This window comes from Microcebus murinus, chromosome 18 (genome assembly GCF_040939455.1).
Source record: "Microcebus murinus isolate Inina chromosome 18, M.murinus_Inina_mat1.0, whole genome shotgun sequence".
NCBI classification, from domain to species: Eukaryota; Metazoa; Chordata; class Mammalia; order Primates; family Cheirogaleidae; genus Microcebus; species Microcebus murinus.
In genome coordinates this window covers 7412291-7432000 of record NC_134121.1, presented here as the reverse complement: position 1 = coordinate 7432000, position 19710 = coordinate 7412291, and the positions used below count along the sequence as shown (strand labels likewise).

The 19710-nt window shown below is 54.3% G+C and overlaps 1 protein-coding gene across 1 annotated transcript; it reads left to right on the top strand.

Moving 5' to 3' along the window:
• Positions 1-18: 18 nt before the first annotated feature.
• On the top strand, positions 19-17789 carry TRPV2 (transient receptor potential cation channel subfamily V member 2). Its single transcript, XM_075994050.1, has 15 exons — positions 19-256; positions 1707-1995; positions 4508-4641; positions 6283-6573; positions 7045-7343; positions 9057-9230; positions 9680-9835; positions 10308-10403; positions 11213-11283; positions 11801-11966; positions 14195-14261; positions 14366-14700; positions 15704-15831; positions 16617-16696; positions 17576-17789. The coding sequence occupies exons 2-15, from the start codon at positions 1799-1801 to the stop codon at positions 17668-17670; spliced, it is 2289 nt and encodes a 762-aa protein (XP_075850165.1). The 5' UTR covers positions 19-256; positions 1707-1798; the 3' UTR covers positions 17671-17789.
• Positions 17790-19710: the final 1921 nt, after the last annotated feature.

The window sequence follows — 19710 nt, the reverse complement described above, 5'->3', positions numbered from 1 at the left end:
GTCCTGACGCATTAAACCCTCACTCCCCACCGTGCCGACTGGCAGGGTGGGCTGAGGGCAGGCAGCGCAGAGAGACCACAACCCGCTTGCGGGAGCTCAGAGCTTGCAGCCGGGTGAGGAGGTTCCGGGGCTCCTCCGCTGTCAGCGCCCGCCGCCCCTCCCGGCTTCACTTCCTCCCGCAGCCCCTGCCGCGGAGACGCTCAGGGATCCCAGGGGCCCGCAGCTGCCGGCGCCACGCCCTGCCTCCCCGTGCAGGGTAAGTCGGTGGGCAATTCCAGGGTTGTCGGAGGGCGCTGGGCCCCCAAGTGCGACAGGGGAGGCTGAATGGGCTCCTTGCATCTGCAGCCTGGAGCCAGGGTGTGTGTGGGGCTCCACTCCCACTACCTGCACCTCCGCACCCCTTCCTGTCCTGCCAGGGTGGGTGGGGGGTCACTGGAGGTGGGGGAGGATCTGGACAGATCTCTGCGGCTGCTGGAGCTTGGGACTGGTGGGCTGGGGGGTGGCCAAGGAGGCAGAATGGGCCAGGATTTGGTTGGGGACACAAGCCAGGCTAAATGGTATGTGGCAGGGGAAAGACCGCCCCCACCTCTTGCCCGATGTGAACAGAAAGGGTGATGGGTCACAACTACAAGTTCAGGCAGCCAGGCAGGTCCCATCCTCCCCTGCTTCTAGGGGAAAATGTCCCACACAGGTCCTGGGTCTGGGTGTGGGCCTGGGCCTGCCCCCAGCACCCCCTCTCCACTTCCCCTGGCTCGTGGCTCATCCTGCTCTTCTCTTTCTGCCTCCTGCTCCCTTTTCCCACCCTGCTGTGTCCCTCCCCATGTCTGACTTGTTTTCCTTCTCTCTGCTCTTGCATGCTGGCATGCAGGGGGGCTCCCCAACCCTGACTGGGGCCCCACCCCTTGCTATGCTGGAGGCTGTGGTTTCAGTTTTCCTGTGAGGGTGAGATTGTGCTGTCAGCTGAGCTCCCTAGGGCCAGCCTTGGGCCTGAGGTGGGTGGCAGAGAGAGATTGGACAGCCAGCAAGGGGCCTTGCTCCCTGCTCTGAAGCCCCTAGACACCCGGAGGCACAGAGAGGTGGCATTCGATGCCCTCAGAGTTGAGTCAGACTGAAAATATAGACGGGCCCTGAAAGACTCTGAGAACTGAAGATAAACATCATGATGGTTTTAGACCTGGCTCTGCCAGCAACTAGTGACGTTGGGAAAGTCACTTGCCCTTTCTGAGCCTTAGTTGTCCTGGCAGCAAAAGGAGAGTTTTAATAGACTAGTGGTTTTCCCAGCGCTGGAGAGCTGCGTTCTGTGGGGAGGGGTTGAGTGGCCCTCCCCACCCCGCAGCTGCACTTTTATCTGTTGTGAGTATTGGCTGCTGGGCAAGAAGTCATGTAGAGAAAGGGTTGTGTTGTTAACGCAAATGTTTGTTATCCCCGGAACAGGGGTTGTGACCCCTCAGATATCAGAAGTCCCAGAGGAAAAGTTGGGGACATTCATGGCTCTTCCTGTGGGACAACGTCTAAGAGGCGCCCAGTTGGGTCCCCGTTCCTCCCCATTCTAGGAAGTGGAGCTGCCCTCATACCATAGGCCTTCTTCTGCCTCCTCAGCCTTGCCTTCCTCCCTCCCGTCTCACTTCCCCTTCTGTGGGGAGCCCCTGGCCGGCCGGGAGTGGATCTCCTTGCACGCACTGCTACATGTCTACCTCCTTCTGCAGGCCCCAGACCGAGGCTGGGAGGAGGAAGGGACCCTTGACATCCCGATATCCACTGAGGTTCCAGCCGGACCAAGCAGCCTCCTGCCCTGAGGATGACCTCACCCTCCAGCCCTCCAGCTTTCAGGCTGGAGACAGCTGACGGAGGTCAAGAAGATGGCTCTGAGGACAAAGGAAAGCAGGGCTTTGGGGGCGGGCCACCCCCTATGGAGTCACCGTTCCAGAGTGAGGACCGGAACTTCTCCCCTCAGATCAAAGTGAACCTCAACTACCGGAAGGGAGCAGGTGCCAGGTGAGGCAGTGGACGGGGCGGGGCAGGGGGGCCCTCAGCGCCAGCACAGCACCAGTGCGCCTTCCCCACTGCCTGCCGCTTCCTCGGTCTGGCTCTGACAGCTCCTGCACCTGACAGGCTGACCCCTGCTCTGCTCTGCTCCTTCTGGAACCTTCCCCATTCTTGGCCTTGTGCTCTCTGAGGTCGTGTTCTTCTTCATAGGGACACATTCTTCCAGCTCCAAGTACTCAATTGACCCTTAAATCCCCTTTGTTTGTGTCCTGACCCCCACTCCTGTCATGGTTGCTATGGGGGATGGTGGGAGGATCCACACTCCGTTCAGGGAGGGAGTCAAGGATATCTGGAAGTGTCCCTGGGGTCCTTGGTTCTGTCCCTCGGCTGCACCTACCACCCAGGGGGTGTAAACTCTAAGGATTGAGAGTGATGAGCTTCTGCTTGGAGTCCTGTGTGCTTGGTTTTCCTGTGGTCTTTCTACCAATTCAGACTGTGTGAGCCCACTGTCCCTGGGGGTACTGCTCCCAGTCCTGCTGGGGACTGGGGGGAGCATCTGGCATCCCCCTAGTGTGAGGGCTGGGGAATCCTCATGGGCCAGGCAAGACTCTGCCAGAGAAGCCCCTTCCTCCCTCCTTCAGATATGCCCGCCAGCTTTGGCCTCCCAGGCTGAAATCCCCATACTGTGTGTGCTAGATGACCGTGGCCAAGAGCAGCACCAGGGCAGGAGAAGATGGGAGCTTCTGGGAACTGTGCAGCCTGCCCAGCAGAGCAGAACAGGCCCCTTGATGCCCTTCGGAGCTTCGCTCTGGGCCTTTGTTGGACTTTCCTACCCCAGGACCATGATGTCACTCTGTAACAGGAAGTGCTTCTCCAAATGGCCACTTCCCCCAGCCAGACTGCCCACCCGCAGGGCTCCCGAGTCAGCAGCAGAGCCTTCCCTCTTGGTCACATTGTGGTCATGTGGCCTGCTGGGTGGATGATGGCACGTCTGGCCAGGGCGAGGTGGACATATAGCCTCCTGGTGTTACATGGGGTAGGCAGGGCTGGCTGTAATCACAGTCACAGCCGAAAGGCTTAAAACATGACTGATCCCAACAATCACTTTGTGTACCAGAGCGTCACCAACCCCTTCTTGATTGGCCCATTCTACAGAAGATGTTAAGCTGGAACCTGAAGTCCTCAAAGCATCAAATAGCACCCCCTTTGTTTGTCCCTTCATAGCTGTGGTTGTAGTGCCAGGAGCCCCAGAGGCGAGCCAGCCCCTGTGAGTAGTGAGACGGCCCAGGAGAGCGTGCCTCAGGCCCTTCCCCTTTTCCCGTCACCAGACACTGCCAGATTCTGATGAGCTACCAGACCACTTTTGGGGTCTGTGGGAGAGATTCCCTGTAAGTGTGGCTTCTCAGTAAAACTCTGGACAGCGTCTGATATGTTTCAGTGTTGGGCCCACATGACACTCTGTGTCTGGGAAATCTCTTACTGCCCAGCTTAGAATCTCTCTGGGGGTTTGGAGTCAGGGCCTAGAGTTACAAAGCCCCCATGAGATCCCCAGTTCTGCACTGTGTGACTTTGGGCAAGTTACGCTCCCTCCTTGTTTGTCTAGTGGAGAAGAGTGGTTCCTGGCCTGTAGGACTGATGTGAGGACTAAGGTACAGAATATTCTGTAGTCAACAGGCAGTTTCTGAAAGGAGGAGGGAGCTTTTCTTCTTTCTTTCTTTATATTTATTTTTATTTATTTATTTAATTATTTAATTTTTTTTTTCTGCTATCCCATATTTTAATTTTTTTTTAGAGAGAGTCTCACTCTGTGGCCCCAGCTAGAGTGCTGTGGCATCATCATAGTTCACAGCAACCTCAAACTCTTGGGCTCAAGTGATCCTCCTGCCTCAGCCTCCTGAGTCGCTGGGACTATAGGCATGCGCCACCACACTCAGCTAATTTTTCTATTTTTAGTAGAGATGGATCTTGTTATTGCTCAGGCTGGTTTCAAACTCCTGAGCTCAAGTGATCCTCCCGCCTTGGCCTCCCAGAGTACTAGGGTTATGGTGTGAGCCACTGCGCTGGGCTCTTCATTCTTTCTTTGAGGCCAGTGGTGCATATAGCTACTGTCAGTCTGCAGGGATGCCCTGCAGTCCTGTCCAGACCTACACCCAAGCTCAAGAGCCACCACGAGTTGCGTGTGCTGAGATAGACCCTATGGGGTGATGAGTCTATTGAGAGGCGATGCATCTCGGCGCCTGGCAAATGAGCACCTGATGCTGAAAACTGCCTGTGATGACTGGAGTCACAGGGATGCAGCAGATTAGCACCTGGACAGGCCCCTCCTCCTCCTCCTTGGGCCCCTAGCACTTGGGGTCTCCTTGGTCTGCAGTAGGAGAGCAGAGGCCCTCAGAAGGGCTTCGATGGCGCTTCTGGACCTGAGGGGTGTCCAGTGTTTACAGGATTCTCTGAAAGCGCCCCCTGAGATGGGAGGGTGCTGTGGCCCTTCTCCTGCATGAGTCACAAACCACATCCCCCACAGCCAGCCGGACTCAAACCGCTTTGACCGTGACCGGCTCTTCAGTGTGGTCTCCCGGGGTGTCCCCGAGGATCTGGCTGGACTACCAGAGTACCTGCGCCGGACCAGCAAGTACCTCACCGACTCAGAGTACACAGGTAGACCCTGCCCTGCAGGACTAGGGCCACGGTGTCCTATGGGCTGGTGGTTGGGCTGGCTGGGTGGGCCTGGACCCTGGTTAGGAGCTGACAGGCCGCCCCTGACCGCCTCTCACTTCCACCCGCTCCGCTGGGCTCTCAGCTTCCTCTGCCACCCCCAACCCACTGCAGTGACTGAAAGGATACTCAAACTTTTTTTTTTTATTCTTTTTTTTTTTTTTTTTTTTTTGAGACAGAGTCTCGCTTTGTTGCCCAGGCTAGAGTGAGTGCCGTGGCGTCAGCCTAGCTCACAGCAACCTCAATCTCCTGGGCTCGAGTGATCCTTCTGCCTCAGCCTCCCGGGTAGCTGGGACTACAGGCATGCGCCACCATGCCCGGCTAATTTTTTCTATATATATCAGTTGGCCAATTAATTTCTTTCTATTTATAGTAGAGACGGGGTCTCGCTCTTGCTCAGGCTGGTTTTGAACTCCTGACCTTGAGCAATCCGCCCGCCTCAGCCTCCCAAGAGCTAGGATTACAGGCGTGAGCCACAGCGCCCGGCCTCAAACTTTTTATTTTTATATTTTTGTAATAGTGTTGCGAGATATAATATAATATATAATACATGTACCCTTCACCCATCTGAGAGCACTCTTTGCCCAAAATCTAAGTATCTTTATTGTTTGAGCTGATTAGAAAAATAACGTGGGGACTCTGACAATAGTAGGAAAGTATAAAGCCTAGGGCAAAAACAGTCTGTCGTCCTGGGCCCCTGTTAATGGTTTAGGATGCGTCTTTTTCACACTTTCTTTTATATATATATATATATATATATGTATATGTATATGTATATATATATATTGTATCATGAGAACTCTTTGCATTTTGCTTCTTTTTTTTTTATTTCGGCATATTATGGGGGTACAGATTTTAAGGTTTCAATAAATGCCCATTCCCCCCTCCCCCCACAAGTCTGAGGTACTTTCTTGATACATTAGGAATATATTTACATTCACGGGGCCTTGACATGTGCTAATTTTCAATGTTCTTCTCCCCCAGGTAATAAATCTTATAGCACTTTCCATTGAGTACATATGGGACTCAGTCACTTTAACAACTGCAGAGCGAGTTTTCCACTGTATAGATTTACCATAACTTAGTTAACACATTCCTTATTGATGCCCATAGGGTTGTCTGTAGTATTTGGCCTCAACTAGCTGTGTGCCAGGCCCTCTATGTGCTAAACATTTTGTTTATATTATTTCATTTAATCCTGGAATATTCCCATTTTACAGTGAGGGAAACTGAGGCTAAGAGAGGCCAAGTGACTTGCCAGAGGAGATGGAGCCATTAAATGGTGGAGCCACTTACAAATACTGTTTTGAATGTTCTTGGAACATTGCATGGACGATGAATTATGTCTTGAAAACTTAGTTTCTGGGGCAGAAATTGTAGTCATACCTGTAGGTATTTTCTTACTTGGTGCCTGGAACCTTAATATCCTGTAACATGTTTGTGCTCCCACCAGTAGTGAGTAGTCATCTTTTTTTATCTTCCCAACGGGTACTTGGGAGCCTGGCCTGCCGTACACGCTGGCGGGCAGCCCAGCTGCTCCAGGTCTGAGCGCCGCCGTGCCCTTCCCCTCCCTCTTTCCCACAGAGGGCTCCACGGGGAAGACGTGCCTGATGAAGGCCGTGCTGAATCTTCAGGATGGGGTCAACGCCTGCATCCTGCCGCTGCTGCAGATCGACCGGGACTCAGGCAATCCTCGGCCCCTGGTCAATGCCCAGTGTACAGATGAGTACTACCGAGGCCACAGTGCCTTGCACATTGCCATCGAGAAGAGGAGCCTATGGTGTGTGATGCTCCTGGTGGAGAACGGGGCTGACGTACATGCCCGGGCCTGTGGCCACTTCTTCCAGAAGGGTCAAGGGACTTGCTTCTATTTCGGTAAGCGAGGCTTTCTTGGATAAATTGAGGCACAGAGGGGGTAAGACCTTGTCCAAGGCCACATGGTTAGTGTGTGGCAGAGTTGGCCCTTAAACCCAGGTCTGTCTGACCCTGACACCCTTCTTCTAACCACCGTGCTGCTGCAAAAGCAATTTGTCTTAAGAGATGTTTTATCATTGCCTGGATAAGGAGGCTCAGCATGCACCCAAGCCCAGACCCAGAGAGGGGAGTGGCTGCTGGAACTGGCCTGTGGCAACCAGGCAGAGTCAGAACAAAGCGGCAGCACGTGCCTAATGAGAGCAAGAAGCAGGGGAGATGGGGACCTGGTTGGCTGGCCCCTGTTCTGCTCCCTTAGATGGTAAAGAAGCCTGGCCGATTTTGAGGAGGCCTGGCCTTCTGTCCAAGGAGCATGAGGAGTAGGCAGGTGGAGGCTGGGAGGCCCGAGGCCCAAGCTGCCCCCTCGGCCCATAGGCGAGCTGCCCCTCTCTCTGGCCGCATGCACCAAGCAGTGGGATGTGGTGAGCTACCTCCTGGAGAACCCCCACCAGTGCGCCAGCCTGCAGGCCACCGACTCCCTGGGCAACACAGCCCTGCACGCCCTGGTGATGATCGCAGACAACTCGCCTGAGAACAGCGCGCTGGTGATCGCCATGTACGACAGGCTCCTCCAAGCTGGGGCCCGCCTCTGCCCGGAAGTGCAGCTCGAGGACATCCCCAACCTGCAGGGCCTCACGCCCCTGAAGCTGGCTGCCAAGGAGGGCAAGATCGAGGTGAGCAGCTGTCTCATCCCTCCTCTTCCCCTCTTTCTAGGAAGCAGCAGCACTCACCCTGAAATTTCTGCAGAAAGAGCCTGGGGCAGTGGTTAAGAGTCTTGGGTACTCCATTTTGCGATGGAGCACTCCTATTAGTTAGAACATTTTCAGTATACACCTCTAATGTATGTGTGTTAATAAATTATTTAGACTACTGAATTAATATATTGCATTACATTATGAAATACAGGGAATTTTTTTAAGTCATTAGGGTTTCTTTATTAGGAGACAGTTTTTTTATATCCATTACCTATTTTTGCTGTTAGATTTTCTGTTTGGTAACTGTTTATAATGAACTTAGTATTTTGTCTGCTATTATCCTTGCAAATTTTTCTCCCAGTTCGTTGTTTGTTTTTTCAATTTTATTGTATCTTTTCACCATACAGAATTTAAAAATGTTTATGTATACAAGTGTAATTATCTTTTTCTTTAAGCTTCCTTGGTTGGCGCTTTTTTTTTTTTTTTGGAGACAGGGTCTCACTCTGTCACCCAGGCTAGAGTGCAGAGTGCAGTGGTGTCATCATAGCTCACTGCAGCTTTAAATTCCTGGGCTCAAGCGATCTTCCTCCTCAGCCTCCCTAGTAGTTGGGATTACAGGCACAAGCCACCACGCCTGGCTAATATTTCTATTGTTTTGTAGAGATGGGTCTCTCTCTTTTGCTCAGGCTGGTCTCAAACTCATGACCTCAAGTGACCCTCCTGCCTTGGCCTCCCAAAGTGCTGGGGTTACAGGCATGAGCCACCACGCCCAGCAGGTTCCTTGGTTTTGCTATTGCTTAATTCCTGCTATAAGATTATGTATATAGCATATATATAATATGTATTATGATTATTATGTATAAATATATAGTCTCCATGTACGTATTTTCTTCCCAACTTTTGCATTTTCATTTTTATTGCCTAAAACTTTGATTTAGCAGGAAGTTATTTTGGCAGGAAGAGTGAGCATGGTGCAGCTCCACTTTTTCTAAGTGGCTTACCAGTTGTCTGATCCCTGTGATCAGGGCTAGCTTCATGGGCGTATAACCTGTGCAGTTACATAGGGCCAATGCTTAGAAAGCAGGGATTTTTTTTTCTTAAAGCTATGATAAAAATAAACATAAATGGAAGTGTTAATCCTTTTTTCCTGCCCTCCAAGTTTCCTGGCCTCCTGGGGTGTGTGAACCTCACTTTGTTGTTTAGAGGCACTGGTGTGTGGCCTGTGGAACCCATCCCCCATGTAGACTTCCCCCCCATGCCTCATTTGCGAAATCAAATTTGCTTCTTAACCTATTTGCGTTAGGGACCCCTTTCTAGTCTGTCGAAAGCTCTGGATTCTTATCACAGAAGTGCACACACATGTATAGCTAGTAGCCTCTGACCTTAAGGGGCCTCAAGGACGCCCGGGCTGGGGGTCTCCCTGCCTCCTGAGGTGTCCAGGAAAGAGGGCCACGCGGTGGGGGTGGGGAAGGAAGAGCCAGGCCGGGGTATATGCGGTGGGTGGGTGTGAGAGTCTGCACTGTGGCTGGGCACATGTGGCTGTGCGTAAGGACCTGCGTGTGTGGAGCGCGTGCACGTCTGCTGCAGCTCTGCAGACCGTGGGCAGCTGCGGGGAGCTAGGCATCCGCAGCCTTGGCCCAGCATCAGAGCGGAAGGGGGCCCAGCAGGCAAGCTCACCAGGCTACTCTGCAGATTTTCAGGCACATTCTGCAGCGGGAGTTCTCAGGACCATGCCAGCCCCTTTCCCGAAAGTTCACCGAGTGGTGCTACGGGCCTGTCCGGGTGTCCCTGTACGACCTGGCCTCTGTGGACAGCTGTGAGGAGAACTCAGTGCTGGAGATCATTGCCTTTCATTGCAGGATCCCGGTGAGCCGTGGGGGTGTGACTGTGCTTGGAGGGCTTGGTAGAGCCTTCCAGCAAGGTCCACAAATCAGGGCTGCCTACTGGATTCCTGCCCCATTCCTATGCCAACCGGGCCGTGGCTGCATGTCTCGTCGGTTGTGGCCCTGACCCCGGCTGACGGGCCATACTCAGTCTACACTCCAGGGTCACCCAACATGGGGATCACTCCAGGGGTCCCGTGGCAACCACTGAGAGTCTCTCTGCTGACCAGCAGCTCCTCTGTAGGGCAAGGCCCTCGGTCACTCTGTGGCAGTGAGGGCTGGGCTGAGGTCATTAGGGAGTCCTGGGGGTGTTGGAGCCACTCCCCATCCTCTCCCCTCTATTTCTCTCCGCCCTTGCATTGAGCCTGACATGAAGTGGGTGCCCATCTGTACTTGCTGAATGTACCCATGGCTCTCCCCTTCCCTCCCCAGCACCGACACCGAATGGTGGTCTTGGAGCCCCTGAACAAACTGCTGCAGGCGAAATGGGATCTGCTCATCCCCAGGTTCTTCTTCAACTTCCTGTGTTATCTGATCTACATGCTCATCTTCACAGCTGTTGCCTACCACCAGCCTGCCCTGGAGAAGGCAAGGGCGGGTGGGGGCGCGTCCTGGGGGAGGCAGCAGCCCCGGAGGAAGATGGGGCAGGATTACCATCCGCTTCTACAAAGGATAATGCTGGGGCTTAGGCTTACTGCCCACAGCAATAATAATGGCAAATACTCACTGAGTGCTCACCATATGTGAGAAGGATCCTAAGTGATTGACATGTGTCAATTCATGCTCACAATAACCCTCAGAGATGATAAATTATCACCATCCCCAGGTGAGGGAAGGAAGACACAGAGAGATTAAGTAACTTATCCAAGGTCACACAGGCTGTAAGAGGTGGAGACAGGGTCTGAACCCAGGCAGTCTGGCTTCAGACCCCATGCTCATAACTACACAATGTGCCTCTCAGGAGACTAGAATCAGGCTGTCCTTCCCTGGAGTCTGCATTGCCTCTGGCTTTGGCTCTGGGAGGGTGAGCTGTTGGGTCTTACCTGAGTGTCTTCAACAGGCCTTCCTCCCCCTGAAGCCCACGGCGGGAAACTCCATGCTGCTGCTCGGCCACATCCTGATCCTGCTAGGGGGCGTCTACCTCCTTCTGGGCCAGGTGAGGGCTCCTCCCCATCTCCCCACCCTGTGTGGCTCCTTGCTGACCAAGAGGCAGACCTAGAATTCTGCTCCAGGGGGCCTTAGAGCGTGTTAGCCACAGTCCCTTCACTGACTGGGACACTGACTCCCATACCCAGTCCCCCAGGGTGGCTGCGGGTCAGCAGTTCCCACCCTGCTGCCAAGGCGGCCGGTACCCTCCCTGCTGTGCGTTGTTGGATACCTGTGCGGTGGCAGATGGCTTCTCTGATTCCCTGGCAGTGCAGGCTTTGCCTCCCTAGGAATCAAGCTGGAAGCCACTGCCCCCAGGTCCTTCGGCTGGGCCTTTCCTCTCCTGGGGAGCACAAAAGTCGGGGGGGAGGGCTGGGTGCCCAGACATTAGGGCCTTCTCAAAGTGGGCAGAACTCGGGCACCAAACCCAGGCTGACTGGAGGACAGGGGCTTCCTGTGAGGCCAAAGGTGGGAGAGAAGCACTCTCCTCCCTGTACACCACACTTGGCCTCTTCTTCTGGATCCGTGGGAACCAGGAGGCCCCTGGCATTGTCTGGGTGTCTGTGGGTGGCTGCTCTTTTTGGAAAGAGGGTCCAAAGCCGTATTAGCTATCAGAGGAATCCATGTGTCCTCTTCCATAACCCAAGCTGCTACTTTAACCAACCCCCGAGGTGGTCCTCGCCAGGCTCCCACATGGCCAGGCCAGCAGGCAGGGAGCACTCGCTCAGGGGATCAGTGTCAGCCCCTGAGGGGCAGCGGGGCAACCTTGTGCCTGGAGAGCAAGTTTCAATGCCCTGTGTCCTCCTTCCTCCTCTGCAGCTGTGGTACTTCTGGCGGCGCCGTCTGTTCATCTGGACCTCCTTCATGGACAGCTACTTTGAAATCCTCTTGTACGTGTGGCCTCACCCCTCCTCCCCTCACTGTCTCTGAGGCCCAGGAGAGGTGGGCATGGCAGGGGGCACCAGGCTGGCTTTAGCGGAGTTCCAGGGAGCCAGGAGCTGCATGTAGGGCAGACCCGGGAGTCCAGGCTGCCGTCCAGCCCAGAGCCCTCTGTTCTCCTGTCCTTGTAGAGCATGACCATGACAGTGACATTTACTGAGCCCTTGCTACACACCTGTGAAGCCCGGATTCTTTCCATGTAGTGTCTCAATCCCTGAAAACACTCTATGAGTCAGGCGTGATTACTATTATGCCCATTTTATAGGGGGGGCAGCTGAGGCCCACAGAGGTTAAATAACTTGTCCAAGAGGGAGGTCAGGCCCTGGTTGGGTCCAGTCCCAGACAGACGGAGGACACCTCAAGCCGCCACACTGTGGGAGAGGCAGTGGTGGCCAGCACTGGCCAGTAGGGGCTGGAGGGATATTGTCAAGTGGCCTGGAAGCCGACCCAGACCCTGCCCCCACACAGCCTGGTCCAGGCCCTGCTCACAGTGCTGTCCCAGGTGCTGTGTTTCCTGGCCATCGAGTGGTACCTGCCCCTGCTTGTGTCCTCGCTGGTGCTGGGCTGGCTGAACCTGCTTTACTATACCCGTGGCTTCCAACACACAGGCATCTACAGCGTCATGATCCAGAAGGTGAGGGAAGAGGGTGCCCCTGGGGGACTCCTTTTGGCTTCAGCAGGCAGGAGCATCCTCCACAGTCAACCTGGGCAGAGGGAGCATGCACCTGCGTGTCACCACCCAGACACCCGCTGGATGTAAGCTCGAGTGCGGGCATGTACACACCTGCTCCCAGAGCTCTGCATGTGCATGCAGACACACACACATGTGTGTCTGCAGGTGTCTGCACAGGAGCACACACATCTTTCTATGCCGGAGCAGAGAGTATGCACATAAGCTCACGAGTGTCTGTGCCTTGGGACGTGTGGGCAGGTGCATGTGTCTCCATTCATTTATTTATTCAACAAATGTTGAGGAGTGCCTACTGTGGGCCGGGCCCTGTTCTAAGTGGTGGGAATACAGCAGTGAGCAAAACAGGCTAGTCCCCCGTCCAGTGGGGGAAATGAAACCCTGGGAAGACAAGTAAGAACGCACAGCCTGCTCAGTTCCATAAAGGAAGCACATGGGACAGTGTGATGGAGAATAAACAGGGTGGAGCATGCTGGGGTGGGATGGTCTGGGCAGGCCTCTCTGAAGAGGTGACATTGAAGTTAACACCTAAAAGAATGATTCAGCCACCCCAGGGTCGAGGAGGAAGCATTCTCAGCAAAGGGAACAAACAGCAAAGGGAGCAAGGTTGGAGTGCCCTCAGGGTGGCCAGGGAGTGAGGGAGAGTGCAGGGGAGGAAGGAAGAAGGGATGGATGGGGGCTTTGCCATGGGGAGAGGTTTGGAGGCCCCCAGAGGTTTTCTTTTAAATTATGGTAAAATATTTAGCCAGGGATGGTGGTGCATACCTGTAGTCCCAGCTACTGGGGAGGCTGAGGCAGGAGGATTGCTTGAGTTTGAGGTTGCAGTGAGCTGTGATGATGCCACTGCACTCTACCCAGGGTGACAGAGCAAGACCCTGTCTCAAAAAAAAAAAAAATGTGGTAAAATACACTTAACGTAAAATTTACCATTTTAACCATGTACAGCTCAGCGGTATTAAGCGTGTTCACATTTTGTGCAACCGTTACCATCACCATCCCCAGAACTTTTTCATCATTCCAAAGTGAAACCTAATGCCCATTAAATACCTCCCCATTCTCTCCTTCCCCCAGCCCCTGGCAACCACCGTTTAACTTTCTCTACAAATCTGACTGCTCTAGGTATCTCGTATAAGTGGAATCATACAATGTTTGTACTTCTGTGACTGGCTTATTTCACTTAGCATAATGTCCTCAAGGTTCATCCATGTTGTGGCATGTGTCAGACAGAAGTTCCTTCCTTTTTAAGGCCGAATAGTATTGCACTGTGTGGATAGACCACATTTTATGCACGCACTTATCTGTTGCTTCTACCTTTTTTTTTTTTTTTTTTTTTTTTTTTTGAGACAGAGTCTCACTTTGTTGCCCAGGCTAGAGTGAGTGCCGTGGCGTCAGCCTAGCTCACAGCAACCTCAAACTCCTGGGCTCGAGTGATCCTTCTGCCTCAGCCTCCCAGGTAGCTGGGACTACAGGCATGCGCCACCATGCCCGGCTAATTTTTTTATATATATATCAGTTGGCCAATTAATTTCTTTCTATTTATAGTAGAGACGGGGTCTCGCTCTTGCTCAGGCTGGTTTTGAACTCCTGACCTTGAGCAATCCGCCCGCCTCGGCCTCCCAAGAGCTAGGATTACAGGCGTGAGCCACAGCGCCCGGCCTGCTTCTACCTTTTGGCTATTGTAAATATCGCTGCTTAGGGTGTATAGATATTTCTTACAGTCCTTGCTCTCAATTCTTTTTGGTATATATACATATATATGCATATATATATATATATATATATATATATATATATATATATCCAGAAATGGAGTCACTGTGTTGCCCAGGCTGGAGCACAGTGGCTATTCACAGGCATGATCATTGCACACTATAACCTTGAACTCCTGGGCTCAAGGGATCCTCCTGCCTCATCCTCCTGAGTAGCTGTGACTATAGGCGTGTGCCACTGTGCCTGGCTCCTGTAGGGTTTAAAGCAGGAAAATGATGTGATTTGAGATTTTAAAAGACCCCTCTGTTCAGTGTGGCTCCACAGGGCCTGTGTGTGCACACGTGTGTATATATGTGTGTGTGCTATATGGTGAACATGGGAACCACACTTGGGCTGAGGCAGGGGTCTGGGGTCGTGCCGGGGGGTCCAGCCACCCACGCAGCTCCTGGGCACGTGTGTTCCAGGTCATCCTGCGGGACCTGCTCCGCTTCCTTCTGGTCTACTTGATCTTCCTTTTTGGCTTCGCTGTAGGTAAAGGCCCTCTTCACCTCTGCCTGTCCCTGCCCACCCTGTGCATCCTCGGGGCTGCCCGCTGGTCTCTCTGGGCTGAGGACCCCTCTCCCTCCATCCCACAGCCCTGGTGAGCCTGAGTCGGGAGGCCTGGGTCCCTGGGGCCCCCCGAGGCCCCAATGCCACAGCAGCGCAGCCTGTGGAGGGACAGGAGAATGAGGAGGGCAGTGGGGTCCCATACCGGGGCATCCTGGATGCCTCCTTGGAGCTCTTCAAATTCACCATCGGCATGGGCGAGCTGGCCTTCCAGGAGCAGCTGCGCTTCCGCGGGGTGGTGCTGCTGCTGCTGCTGGCCTACGTGCTGCTCACCTACGTGCTGCTGCTGAACATGCTCATCGCCCTCATGAGCGAGACCGTCAACAGTGTCGCCACGGACAGCTGGAGCATCTGGAAGCTGCAGGTATGGCCAGGGAGGATCCCAGCCCCTGCCCCACCCCCACCCCATGTGCCGGGCCAGTGAGGAGTGCTCAGGACCCTGGGGAGCTGGGCCCGGAGCAGGCAGCCCAGCTTGTCTGTGTCTCCCCATCCTCTGCAGGCTTGTGGCGAGACCGAGAAGCTTATAGGTGTAAAGTGCTCAGGACGTAGAGGTGCTCAGTGTGCTGCTATAGCTACTGTAGCACCACTATTGCTGTTATCAAGTATTTCCCGGTACAGCTGGGCACAGCTCTGGGTGCTGCACACAGAGCAGAGACCAAGACAAAGGCCCTGCCTTCATGGGGCTCCCACTCTGTGTCCACTGTATGTAGAATGGGGTCGGTTTGGTGGGGGAGGTGGTCGGGATGTGAAGTCCTGGGCTGACCCTGCCTGGGGTCTTAGGGGGCAGAGTCCCCTACAGCTGGGGTCTCATGTGACACCCTCCTACAGTGGAAGCAATGGCTGCTTCCTGATGAGAGAAGAGTTGGGGTGGGTCTTGGGCAGTTGATGTAGGGTGGGCCTTGCCCAGGAGGCTGCACTCTGCTGCCGATCCATTGTTGACCCTGGGGGAGCCCCTCATGTTCTCTGAGCCTTGGTGCCCTCCCCTGAAAAGTTCTGTGCCCCACCTGACTTGCTTGTGTGCTGGGGACGGCACACCTGTGGGGCAGGGCAAATGGTGCCTGGCGGTGTGGGATCCTGGAGCCCGGGATGATACAAGGGCAGGTAGTCGTCGAGCGCTTGTAACATGCTCACTTCCCAGCAACCAAGGAAGGTATGTTGTCCTCAGACTACAAGTGGGAAACTGCGATTCAGAGAGGGTAAGGACCTGCCACCACACAGGTTTCAAACCCTGGAGCCCGATTCAAATCCACATGCTTAGCCGACTGTGGGTTATACTGTAAAGTGTTGTCATGCTCCCCTTGCCCTTTGCACCTCTTCCTCCAGTCAGGGTCCCAAGCTGTTCTGTCTGATGCATCCTTCATCCCCAGAAAGCCATCGCTGTCCTGGAGATGGAGAATGGCTACTGGTGGTGCAGGAGGAAGAAGCAGCGGGCCGGTGTGATGCTCACCGTGGGCACCAGGCCAAATGGCAGCCCTGATGAGCGCTGGTGCTTCAGGTGAGTGAGGAGGGAGGGCAGGGTGGCCTGGGGGCCTCGCTGACCAGCAATCCCTGCTGTGCAGGCTAGCCTCACTCTCCTGAAAGCCAGGGGACAGCTGCTGGAAGCCAGGTATGGTGGGAAGGGCAGGGCAGAGAAGCAGCTGGGACTGTGCCCAGGCAGGCAAGGTCAGGGATGCACAGCTGCCACTGTCTGTCTGGCCGTCTGCCTGTCCCAGTGGCTTAAACTCAAGGTCCCTTCCTGGTGATCCCTGACCTCTCCTCTGGCCTGAAATGTGGCACAGTGAGGAGGCCAAGAAGCCAGACGGGCCCTTGGGTTCCCGGTGTACCAGCCCTGCCCCGGCTGCTCTGCTCCCCGACCCCACTTCTCCCGGCCTGATCTCCCAGCTTCAGCCCCTTCCGTGAAGAGCCAGGCCTTCTGTGGCCAGGGAAGGCTGGGGCACTTGGAGAGGGAATCTGGTGACAGTTGCACAGCCAGAAACAGACACATGAACAGAGAACAGGGAGACAGGGAGTCGTAGCCTTGTTGAGCAGCCCTAAAAGACCCCCTGAACCTGTGAGCACAAAGACACACCTGAGCTGAATTCTGCTGCTCTGGGCAACCCGGGCTGCTGTGAACAGCCAGGAGGGACGGATGCTCTTTCCTCCGCATGGGCACTTGGCCTGGGTGCAGCAATCTGGTGGCCCAGTATCCTGCAGAGAAAGCATGTCCTCTTCGCCGTCCCAGGCCAACACAGGCTGGACTGCTGGCTTCCCAAGGCCTCAGAGCCACTGTGTCGCCCTCAGGGTGGAGGAGGTGAACTGGGCTGCGTGGGAGCAGACGCTGCCTACGGTGCGTGAGGAGCCATCAGGGGCAGGCGTCCCTGGTGAGTAGCCGTGGTGGCTGGAGCCCCTGCTCTGTGTGTTGTGTGTTTGTGTGCGCCTGTGCATGTGTATGTGTGTCTGCTTGGCCACACAGCCTTGCTGAGTCTGGGGCAGGGCCCAGGGGCCTCCTCTGTGGCCACTTTGCTGCTTCCCTCCATGCCAGCTCCTCTCACAGGGGCTGCCCCTTAGCACGGCGCTTCCTCCTGTCCTTGCCAGCACCATGCCTTTGGTGGCCAGCTTTCAGGCAGTCACCTGGGAAACACTCTGAGGCCGTTATTGCTCCCTGCTGCCCTTGCTCCCGCTCGTCCCCTCCTCCTGTCCGGCCTGCAGTCACTTGCACCGGGCGCCTGCTCCAGTGGCACTGCAGGCCTGGCGCTGAGCAGGGCCCAAAGCTGTTGTCCAAGCTAGTTCCACACCTCCACCCACATGCCAGCTGGCCAGTCCGTCTGCAGTGCTTCTTGTTCTTTGCTTTCCTTGGCTCTTGTCTCTGTTGGAAGTGCCCTTCTTCTCCTCTGGGTGTCCAAATGTACCATCTCCCCTGCAGGATGGGTCCTCTCTCTCTTCTGAGCCCCCTGAGCACCTAACTCACTTTCTTCCAGCTCTTCAGCATGTCTCTGATGTTCAGGTCTCTGACATACAAGGCTGTCACCTTGGAGGACTTTAAGCTTCTAGGGAAAGGCTCCTGATTGGCACATGGCAGGGGTGCCAGAAATGCTCATGGAAGTAGGGAGGAAGGGAGAGGGACTGTGGGGCTCCAGGATCACTGGCTGTCCACAGGAGATGATCTGCTTTTATGACTGTGGCCCCTTTGGTTTCCCCGGCACCTGCCTTCTGGGGACACACTCAAGGGTCAAGTCACAGTGCTACTCATTTGTTCACAGGTGCGATGAGGGACCTCACTTTGGCCTCCCGACCTGGGCAGGCTGGTGCCTTGGAGGAAGACCATGTGCCCCTCCAGCCTCTCCAGTCCCACTGATGGCCTAGATGCAGTAGGAGGCCAGCAGGACCGAGCAAGGGATTCTTCTAGTCACACCTGCAGGCTCTGAGGGCCCAGTGAATTTTGGTGGCAAATATAAATATTTTTTTCACAACTAACTCTTCTGGAAACATTATTTGAGCAAAGTTGCTGGCTCCCTTGGGCTGGTAACGTCTGCATGTCTCTGTGTGCACACGTCTGTGTCTGAGGCTAGGCTTCTCCTGTCTTCGCCTGGGCACGGAGACCCTCAGCTGCTGCCCCAGTCCTGGGACTGTCCTCTTCCTGGGTACAGGCAGCTGGCCGAGGTGCTGTGCCCACTGTGATGGCAGACGTGGTGGTGGACACGGGCAAACACAGCCACCAGACACCCACTGAGAGACTCCAACACATCTCTCAAAACTAGGCTCCTTTGAGTTCTTTGTCTTAGTTCAGGCTCTGAATCATGGCTTTCTCTGCCCACTAGGCTTCCTGCTCCATCCCACCCCTCCAAGCCATCCTCTGCAGGACACCAGAGGGGCTTTCCTAAGACAAAGACTAACACATCACCTCTGTGCTCTGAAGGCCTGAGAAGCTTCCCAATGCCCGTGGAATGCCCTAGCTGGTATCCCTAGCCTTCCACAATTTTGCCCAAGCCATTTCCAGACATCTCTTCCTCTATATCCCAGTCCTTCTCCTTTTCCCCACTTGGCAGTCTCACCAAATTCTTTATGCAGTTTGAGGGACCTCGTTTGACCCCTTGACTTGGCTGCTCCTTGAATCCCCCCCCATTAAAATCCTACACTTATTTCTGAGGCCAGCTTAAAAGTTGCTGTCTCACAACTGCCTTTCCAGTTTTCTGCAGTTGAAATGAATTGCTCTACTTTGGTGTAACATTTGTGTGCAAATGTGCATGCGTGGACTTGTTACAGCCCAACAAGGTTCACTGGTGCTCAAGAGGAAGGCCAATTCACTGAGACAGCAGGGATTACAGGGGAGAAAGGGTTTAATATCACAGGTGCAATTGGGTCTGCTGATTGGCTGGGTCGGAGTGGAATCGTGGGGGGGTAGAAATTGTCTCCTTGTGCTGAGTCAGTTTCTGGGGAGGCCAGTCACAAGACCAGTCCCGGTGGGTCAGCTGGTCCACCGAGTTCAGGGCCTGGAAGATATCTCAAAAATTAGTCTTAGGCTTCACAAGTGTGATGTCATCTATGGGAGCAACGTAGAAAGCCTTACGTAGAAGCCTTATGATTATCAGCTATGTGACTCCTGAGTAGTAAGCAGTTATAGGACTAAAGTTAGGGAACAATGGCTGGTTGTATATTTACTTTATGCCTATACCTTTGCAGAGTTCAGGCCCTACCAGGTCCCACCATGGCCTTTATTGATACCATAAAGGCCGGTTTCAGACTGAATGTTTTTTGAGTAGGAGACCTGAGCATGTTCATATGCTGAAAGAAAGACGTCAGCAGAGAGGGAGTTTCCATCGCAGGCGACATAGGGGCACGGATGGAGTCCCCAGGAAATCAGGAGAGGCAGGGAAGGGCAGAGCTTTACATACAGGGGAGAGGATGGACGTGCATCAAGATACGACGTGTAATGGGTCCTTAAAGGTCATCCTACAGAAAGTGATGAGGGTTGTCAGTGCCCAGGGGGTCGAGACAAGGCTCGGTGGATATTTTGAAATCATTGTGGGGAGAGGGTAGATTGGCGACACTTATTGTAATAGATTCGGAAGCAGCTCCTACTTGTGAACGCTTGCTGTGCCAGGGCGCTGCGGAGAAGTGTCCAGTGTATTTGCTCAGGTGATCTTCAGAAAAACCTCCTGCCTGGGGTGCAGGTGTCTCCACTTTCAAGATGAGAAATCCGGCGCAGAAAAAGGAAGAGTAATTCGCTCAAGACCAAATCGCTGGCCCGGCCGAGGCAGGAGGATCGCTCAAGGTCAGGAGTTCGAAAGCAGCCTGAGCAACAGCGAGATTCGTCTCTACTAAAAATAGAAACTAATTGGCTAACTAAAAATATATAGAAAAATGAGCCGGGCATGGTGGCGCATGCCTGTAGTCC